The sequence below is a fragment of the Palaemon carinicauda genome, chromosome 15 (genome assembly GCF_036898095.1).
Source record: "Palaemon carinicauda isolate YSFRI2023 chromosome 15, ASM3689809v2, whole genome shotgun sequence".
Classification (NCBI taxonomy): Eukaryota; Metazoa; Arthropoda; class Malacostraca; order Decapoda; family Palaemonidae; genus Palaemon; species Palaemon carinicauda.
The window spans coordinates 35544363-35554362 of record NC_090739.1 but is presented as its reverse complement, the minus strand read 5'-3'; the positions used below and the strand labels follow the sequence as shown (position 1 = coordinate 35554362).

At 35.7% G+C, this 10000-nt stretch overlaps 1 protein-coding gene and 1 long non-coding RNA gene across 2 annotated transcripts in view; one reads left to right on the top strand and one right to left on the bottom strand.

Annotated features, from left to right (window-relative positions):
• LOC137654554 (uncharacterized) overlaps nt 1-10000 on the top strand; it is a 339292-nt gene that overhangs the window by 145414 nt on the left and 183878 nt on the right. The gene's annotated exons all lie outside the window — the stretch shown is intronic.
• Nucleotides 1-10000, bottom strand: part of LOC137654553 (protein 60A-like) — an 80117-nt gene that overhangs the window by 69784 nt on the left and 333 nt on the right. The window contains exon 1 of the mRNA XM_068388283.1: nt 9407-10000. This exon is cut by the window's right edge and continues 333 nt beyond it. Coding sequence (XP_068244384.1) covers nt 9407-9794 — 388 coding nt within the window. The 5' untranslated portion in view covers nt 9795-10000. The remainder of the gene's footprint in view (nt 1-9406) is intronic.

Sequence of the window (10000 nt, the reverse complement as noted above, 5' to 3'; positions counted from 1 at the left end):
TTGCTTTTACATTTAGTGGAACAGATTATGACAACATTTCATAAGAATCTTTCTCTCAATGATACAAGTACCTAATTTGGCATAAATAATGTTCAGAATGTACTTTCTAATTAAAGTACGTTATCCACCTGAAAATCCAGGATGGCCACCTCGTCAAATGCAGAAGAAATGGTTTTCGAAGTAGAACTTGAATGTACTGAAATGTGTTAATGATCCAAACATGAAAGTGAATGTATTTTGAGAGGAATAACCCATTGGTGTTAATTGAATTCCAATATGGTTGCCTGTTTTCAAAATGGAAGACATTGTGACTTAAAATTAACATTTCGAAAGTTGTTTGATCACAGGTATTGCATCAAGTTGAAGGGCAACATGCGTGATCATTTAATGAAATGTTGTAGTCAGGCGCCATTGTTTTGTATTATTTTATATGAGTGATGTCAAAGCACAACTTGGACACACTGGGGATATCACTGCTGTGAGACTCGGCATGGGGTTCAGTTCGGCTACAGTTGTAGCTTACTAACTGTTGTAGTGGTGTACCAAATGTAGTTGTAGTATACTTTAGTATTCCAAATACTATCTAATAAGCCCTGTATGTATTTCAACTAGAAGTTTAATTATTCGTAGTATTTTAGTTAGATAATCGCACCTAAATTGACAGGATGTGCCAGTGCAGGAGAGCTGAGCCAAGGGTAACGGGGCTTTAGTTACTTGGATTGTGTACAGATTACATGGGACTTAAATGGCCCTAGATGGTGTCTGGACCAGAAGTTAGCCAGTTAGTCAACCAATATGAGTTGGCGTCTCAGCTCAAAGTAGCAAATGAAGATGTCAGGCATCAAGCGCAAACCAATCAATCTCAAAAGCCCTGCATTAACAAGGTCCAGAAGTTGTTTGGTGTGATGAAGAATCTAGACATCCTCTCCAGGAAGAGTCCAAAGATCTGCACACATTGGAAACAAAAACCATCGCACATTCCAGTGCTGCTGAGCTTGTAAGAGCTCACTTTGAGAAAGGTCAAGTTGCCTAAAGAGACTTTGTCGATGGTCCGGGGGATGAGGCTTCCTTATATAGGCCTATTAAAAAGAACAAGTTGACTTTTCACCTAGAGCCAGCTACAGCTTCCAGTGACATGAAGAAGCAAGTAATCAAAGATAACTGTTGTCTATTCAAGCTCCTCTGTATATCTTGACAATTACGAGAGTTTGATCTGCTCGAGTTCTTTGAGCATGAGAATTAGTTTTTCCATTTAGCACTCTGGTCAGAAGTCACAGCTTGCAAACATTCTGGAAGCTATCATTACTTCTCGTGACACACAACCAGAATGTGATGCTGTTATTGTTAAGGGCTCTTTTCTTGTGTATTCATTGTCTCCAAAGACAAAGTCCTTTGAGGAATACACTGTCCAAAATGTCAATTCTCTCTCCTCTTTATATCTTGCCAATTATGAGAATGAGATCTGCTCGAGTTCTTTGAGCATGAGAATCAGTCTTTCCCTGTAGCACTGCGTGACACAGGAAAATTACACTGGTCAGAAGTCACAGCTTGCAAATATTCTGAAGCTAACTTTACTTCTCTTGACGCACAACCAAAATGTAATACTGTTATCGTTGATGGTTCTTTTCTTGTGTATTCATTGTCTCCAAAGACATCAAAGTCCTTTGAGGAATATGCTGTCCAAGATGTAGTTCCAAAAAATTCAGACATACTCATTAAAGTAGGAGCAAACAGACATTGTTTCTGATCCCTATTGGACTTCAAGCCTGAAGGCTGGAACAAGGTTAAAGAGAGGTAAGGGGGAGCAACATAAGAGTGACAGAAAAAATAAATTACCACCTAACTGGAAAAACTTCTTGTGAGAAAACGACAATAAGACTGAGCTCTTTGGGTTCCTAGCTGACAAGATGGTGACCCTATGTCCTGACAATGTCGTAGTTGTGACCAAAGGAGATGAGGCTCTTTCAAGCAAACCCATCAGCCTCGAAAGTGTAAGTCCTTGCAACCACGAAGAAGCTAGCACCAGAATCTTCAGAGATGCTCTAAATACAGCCAATCTGCATTGGCTGTTGGTTAAGGCATGCGACACCGATGTTCTTACTGTTGCATTTGGTGTTTTTGTGACTTCCGGATCCAGGCTTGGAAATGATTTGTGTAGAATTTGGCCATGATCAGTTCATTAGGTGGTTGCTAATTCATGATATGGTGGTGAATCTTGGTTGAGAGAAATCCAGTAGCACGTTCTTTGATAGCTTCAGTGGCTGTGATGATGTCAACGTTTCGTGGTAAAGACAAGAAAACTGCATGGCAAGCATGAGAAGCTTGCCCTGAAGTGATCCCTGTCTTAAAAAAAGTTCAGTCTATACCTATCTATCAGATTGGATGCAGTCCTCAACATCCTTGAGAAATTTGTCATCATTATTTATGGCAAGGGTAGTTCTACAAACACAGTTAATGAAGCAAGACTGGACTTATTTGCTTGGAAGCAAGGGTTTTATGATGACATTCCACAGACAAACATGTCCCTTGTTTAGCATGTGAAATGATCTGCCTTCCAGGCTCCCAGCATATCTATTGCTTCCACCTCAAGTGTACTGAGTTGTGTGTGTGCAAATATTAGGACTGAACAAAACCCAATTAAAGCTGTATGTCAACAGCAAGTAGTTTCCCGACTAAAACAGCGGACAAGTCTTATCAGTTTTTATAACATCGTTTGTAAAACACAGACTCAAAGTTAGCATTACTCTTATCATCATCATAATTTCCTTCTACGCGTATTGACGCAAAAGGCCTTGATTAGATTTTTCCAGTTATATCTATCATGGTGCTTTTAATTTTGATAATTCCCCATTCATCTTCCCCCTAATTCCCGCTATATAGTTCTCAGCCATGTAGGCCTGGGTCTTCCAACTCTTCTAGTGCCTTATGGGGCCCAGTTAAACGTTTGGTCACCTAATCTCTCTTGGGGAGTGCGAAGAGCATGCCCAAAAAATCTCCATCTACCCCTCACTGTGATCTCCTCCATATATTGCGCTTGAGTAATTTCTCTTATTGTTTAATTTCTAATCATGTTCTGCCATTTAACTCTCAATATTCTTCTGAGGGCTTTGTTCTCAAAATCTACTAAATCTGTTGGAGATTGTTTCATTGTCATACCATGACTCAATGTCCACACTGTAACACAGATCTCATTAAACTTATATATAGCTTAATTTTTGTATGTAATTTCAGGCGATTTGATGGACTGATTTGCTTTTTTCGATCTTTCATTAAACTCCAAAGATCTGATATTAGAGATCAGTATCTAAATACTCAAGATAAGATTCTTCACCTTTAATTTTATCTCCCTCCAATAATATTTCATCTTCCGTTGCATATTCCGTTGTCTTCATATGGCTTCCTTCGAATACTCTATATATTGGCCTATTGTAATCCTCATTGTATTATAATATTCAATAATTTTGATGTTATAAATGCAGAATTGGATTTCTTACACAGAAAAACATATATTGCGATGTATAGACCATAAAAATAGGATAGTTAAACAAAATACTGTTCAAAACATCTTTTAAAACCGCTTTGAATGCCAGTCATCTTGAAAAATGGCGGCCATTTTTTTATTTTTCAAGTAGTTAACGTACATTTCTAAGAAAGTAGGATGTGAAGGAATTGTGTGCCAAATTGATGCTTTTATTACCAATTGAAAGATTATTTCAGCAATCTGCCCCAGTATTGTTGAATATATACATTTCTTATTTGCTCTCAAGCACATACTACTGTAATCAAACAAATTTCGGAATTAAGATGAAAGAGATATTTAAGGAGACAGGTGTTGGAAAATATAAGTGAAGAAACAATTTTATTGTGTTGAATTTGAACCTAAGAGAAAAATGCAAAAAGTTTTAAAAGTAGTTTGCGAAGGTAGAAGGACCATATGAGGTTGTGGTTAAAATGTTTGTGCAAGAAGACGGGTGAGTGTGTTCAGATACTTTCTTCAAGGTTAGAGAAGGCAGGGGGAGAATGGCTGTGTGAAAGGTGTCTTCGTGGACATGGTTAGACATAAATTCAGAGATGGGTTGAATCAAAAGCAGGACAAAAAGAGTTCTAGTAGGTTTCTTAAGCAATTACTGGTATATAAAGGATTTCGACTGAATTTTTCAATGTGATTCTCTCTCTCTCTCTCTCTCTCTCTCTCTCTCTCCTCTCTCTCTCCTCTCTCTCTCTCTCTTCTCTCTCTCTCTCTCTATATATATATAATTTATATACACACACACACACACACATATATATATATATATATATATATATATATATATATATATATATATATATATATATATATATATATACACATACATACATAGCCTACATACATATATACACATTTATGATTTTTAATCATATGCACATACACTCGCTCATGCACACACACAATCATATATATATATATATATATATATATATATATATATATATATATATATATATATATATACATACATTAACTTGTATATATATATTATACATATAGATCTCACTTTTAGTAGCCAAGTTACAAAACTGCAGTAGTTGGAAAAAAGCAGGATGCTAAAAATCTCCTAAGGCTTCCAGCAGGGAAGCCATCCCAGTGTGGAAAGGAAATAGAGATAACGAATGGTATACTGTAGGTAGTGGGTTGGCCTGGGCACCAGCTACCCGTTGCGAGACAGTACTATATTGGATCCCTGTATCTGCTGACGGCTTATTTTTTATTTTTATTTTTTTTTTTCATTTGTCTACACATACAACGAATAATCTGGCCTAAGTTTCCATATTCTCCTCAGTCCTCACACACCCTGACAACACTTGAGATTAACAAAAAAAATTTTCTGCGTTCAAGGGGTTAACTACTGCATTGTAATTGTTCAGTGGCTACTTTCATCTTGGTAAGGGTAGGAGAGACTTTAGTCATGGTAAACAGCTCTTCTAGGAGGACACTCCAAAATCAAACCATGGATCTTTAGTCTTTGGTAGTGCCCATAGCCTCTGTACCATGGTCTTGCACTGTGTGGGGTTAGAGTTCTCTTGCTTGAGGGTACACTCGGGCACACCTATTCTGTAATTTTTCTTCCTCTGTTTTTTTTTTCTTGAAGTTTTTAGTTTAAATATTAAAGATCTAATTTTGTTGTTGTTAGTGTCCTTAAAATATTTTATTCTAGATATTCATTACTTCTCGTAGTTTGTTTATTTCGTTGTTTCCTTTTACTCACTGGGTTATTTTCCCCTGTTGGAGCCCTTGGGCATATAGCTTACAGTTTTTCCAACTAGGGTTGTAGCTTAGCTTGTAATAATAATAATAGTAATGATGATAATATATGAGAAATATTAGAGAAAATATAGAATGTATTAAGATACATAACTCCGTTAAATTAGATTATCCATGTTTAAACTATTAAACAAAAAAGTATTTGTAACAAGTTTGAACTTCTGAAGTTCCGCGATTCAACTGGAAAATAGGAAGGTCATTGCACAATCTGGTCATAGTGGGAATAAAACTTCTTGATTACTGTATAATATTGAGCCTTATGATGGAGGAGGCAAGACTCAAGAATTAATTCTTAATACTGTATACTTAGTAATCCGTACAAGAAGGTACTACATGGAAGATCTGAATACAAAGGATGGTTAGAACTATGAAAAATCTGTGCATCATGCACAAAAGTACTAGTTGAACGACGGTGCCTGAAATTGATATCCCAGTTAGGGATGAGGAATTTAAGAGACTGCAAGTTTCGTCCAACAAATTAAGATGAGAGGCAGCTGCTGAAGAAAAATACCAAAAACTGAGAATAAAAGATTTAAAAACATTTGAGAATTGATTGATCACCAAAAATCTTAAAAGACTTTCTCAATATGCCATTATTTTGCGTACTAAAAGTAGAAACACAACGAATGTGCCTTTAAAAGTAAAGTCAAAATTAAGGAACACCTAAAATCATGAATGAATTTGTACAGTATAAAGGGACACAGTAATACAAAAATCTGTATGTCAATGAGCCACTGTCCTCAACCTACTTAAAATCAGACTTTTAGTGCCATTACAATTCAACTTTACCCCCCCCCCCCGGCATAATTTGCATCATGATCTATTGATGGATTCGGTAACCGCAGGTCTACAATCAGGAAATTGATTTGTTGCAAAAAGATTAGCATCAATGGCATTAGCAACGAGCTTGTTTTTTTATGTCAAACCACACATAAAAAGTAAAGGTCGTGGAACACCCTTAGGAACGCTAGATATTGTATTCCCATGGTCACTATGATGCTCATCGTCAATTACTACTATTTGTAGTTTTTAACTTAAAAATTCTCCAGTGAACCTAAAAACAAACTGGCCTACTCCAATCTTTTTAAGTTTGAAAACAATGGACTCTATTAAAACAGTCAAAGGTAGCACTAAACCAAAGACACGAATGAATTTCGAGACCACAATCAAGGGATTTCTACATAATGTTAGAAATTGTAGGAAGGGTATCAAATGTTCCAAGTTCTTTGCGAAAGACTAACTGCAAATTAAGGAACAGATGATTACCTTCAGCATAACTATTTTAGGTGTTTGCCTAAAGACTAAAAAGCTTTAGATAATATGAGTTTTTTTTTTTAAATAGTTTTGTGATGAGGTGGGTTACAGCTACAATAAACACAGTTACTTAATGAAGTAATATTACCAGTTTCTCCAATAGGTGCAAAAAGAACCTATTCCAGCTAACTAGAGAAAAATAACATAACATAGGAGCTAAGAAATTAGCTTTCTTTATAAAAATAAAAGACTATGGAAAAGATATCCTTTGGGTCTACACCTCCTTAAACATCAGGGTCAAATGGGCGTTTTAATTTCACGGGATCGTGAAAGCAGGAATGAAAGAGATTGAGTTGCTCATTACTCTGCTTACTGTCAAATACATCAGCCAAAAGAATTGACCTTTGTTTTGGATGGTAAGTGACAGAGACAGCTGGTTCAAGCAAAGGAGGATCTGTCAAGTATACATTAAAAGTGTGGATTTAGCGATAACCCACCATATATGTTTTTGGGTTGTACCACTAAGGGTTTCTTTCGTGATCAAATTGTATTCCTTTTTAGTTGAAGCTCAAACCCTTTGAGCAAATAACTCTTAAGTGAGTGAATTTATCACATGTCAAATCTGATCTATTACTTTCCAAAGATTATAAGCCACCTCTTTCGCTAAATAAGCACGTCTACAATCACCCATTAATTAGGGTTTGTCCTTTATTCTGGAACTTGAGACTTGAATAGAAATATGGCCGTCAATTATGTTGACCAGATTTTCATTTAAGAGAACAGGCCTAAACCTTTATTGTAATCGAGACCAATTTAAATGCAAAAGATCACTCAAAATGGTATTACGGTCTGCTAGAGATTTTATATACGTCGTACAGGAGTATAACATATGGACCGAGTGCTCGGTCTTAATTATCAAGAAACCAAGTCATAATTAGACGTCCAAACTGTATGTATATATATATATATATATATATATATATATATATATATATATATATATATATATATATATATATATATATATATTAATGTGTGTGTATTTCTAAATTTCCATCTCTCTCTCTCTCTCTCTCTCTCTCCCTATATATATATATATATATATATATACAGTATATATATATATATATATATATATATATATATATATATATATATATATATATATGTATATATATATGTATATATATATATATATATATATATATATATATAAACATGTACGTATGTATGTATATATATATGTTATATATACATGCATACATACATACTTATCCACATACATACATACATTTGTATGTGTGTATGAGGCTTAAATGGCTGCGTAAGCGTTACATAGCAGTCTCAAAAAAATAAATTGTGCGTCCGATGTACTCTATCACAAGAAGTTTAAAACAGTTATACAGGCAGAGTATTTCAATGTTATTTAAAATCAATGAATAATCGTAATTAGAGCGCTCATTCATACGTAAATTAGAAAAAAAAAGTTGGAGAGAAAATCAACAATTGATTTCAAATTGAAAATATCTTAACAATCGATGTCAAGCAAAATCAAACAATAGCAAGCTAATACTGTTATATATGTGGTTTGATTTATCACTTAATTCATAAAGCTAACATTTTTAATTTTATAAAGCTAACATTTTTAATTCTTTGCAGATAGGAAGTAAATATACTGAAATGCGTGTAGCTGTGTAATCTCTCTCTCTCTCTCTCTCTCTCTCTCTCTCTCTCTCTCTCTCTCTCTCTCTCTCTCTCTCTCTCTCTCATAACCGAGGAACCCTCATTTGATGGGTTTCTTTTGTTTCATCCAGAATACCTCTGAGCGATTTCTGTATCCGATTATTGTTAATCATAGATTTGTGAGGCGAAAGAAAAAATAGGGCAGACGTTAGGTTTTGGAAGTTTGTCATTACAAAAGGACAAAGACCGTAAGGACTTTGACGATGCAATCTTCATTCCGTCGGTATGAAATATTTTGTAAGTATCCTTCTCTCTAAATTGTATATATATATATATATATATATATATATATATATATATATATATATATAATGTATATATATGTATATATGTAGTATATTGTATATAATATATATCATCATCATCATCTCGTCCTATGCCTATTGACGCAAAGGGTCTCGATTAGATTTCGCCACTCGTCTCTAACTTGAGCTTTTAAAGCAATACTTCTCCATTCATGATCATCTACTTCACGCTTCATAGTATTAAGCCATGTAGGCCTGGTTCTTCCAACTCTTCTCTATATTGTATATATAAGCTCCCAATCTTTTTAGAGTATAGATATATATAAATCATATCTAATGTGTTAAAGCTCTATTTTATCAGCATTGTTTATTCTGCAGTAACGTACATAAGTGGTATCGTATTTAAAGAGGCATGTGTCATTTGCTCACATAATTCTAATCTTTATTTTCGTATCGAATATTTGGATATTTGGACTCGTAATTCAAATGAAAATCAAGAATGTTGTCATTTATGACTTAGATATGTAGGCTTTTGTATCAAGCATTGGGACTGAATAAATAAATTATGACACCGTGACCTGAAATTATAGATGGCCATCAATAATTGTTTGACCAAATATTTTTTATTCTAGTCATAAACAATTTTAGATTTTCGTCTATTTACTGTATCGTATTAGCTCCTTTTTAAGATTTTGTTATAAACAGTCCTGTAGTTATGAAGTGTAATGTAATATAAAAAAAAAAAAAAACAGTACCTATTGTTTGATGTCTTAAAGCACATTTAAACATCGGACACGAATATAAAAAGACCAACATCTATTTTAGGCCTCTGCTTAGGTCTTGTCAAGGATCCACCAACCTCTGTTGACGAATGTGATGATGGTATCGGCAGCAGTGACAGTTCTACGGTGGACGTCATCCATGAGGGCGGAGGTGGCCTGTCCATGCTCGTCAAGGTTATCGTAGACCCTCCTTAGCCACTTCGGCGCCGAAGCGTGGGATTGATGTTCCTTGCTGTGGTGATGGTGACGTCCGATGAGAGCCGGGGGCGCGGGCAACTTCAGCAGATCTAGCATGTCACGGGCGAGTTCCGCAGCTTCTTCAGAGTCGAGGCGGTCAGCCAATACAGTCTTCCCGTGGCCATCGTCCATCCACACGCCCACACCTCTGGTATGGGTTCTGCCGTGACCCCACACCGTGGCCGTCACGGAACCCAGGATTAAAATAAGCAGTCTGACGTTCCTCATTATGTCTGTGAACGGTTCTCTATTCCCCCAAAAACGTCTGATGCAATGCACCTTCCCCTGCCTTGTCCTTCGTTATTCAAAGACGCAGTTTCTTTATTCACAACACTGTTGACATCTCAGAGATTTCACTTAGGCCACATCACCTCATTGTCCCTCACCCCAAACGAATCGAGGGACTTTCACAAACTCAAGTGGACGCTTGTCCA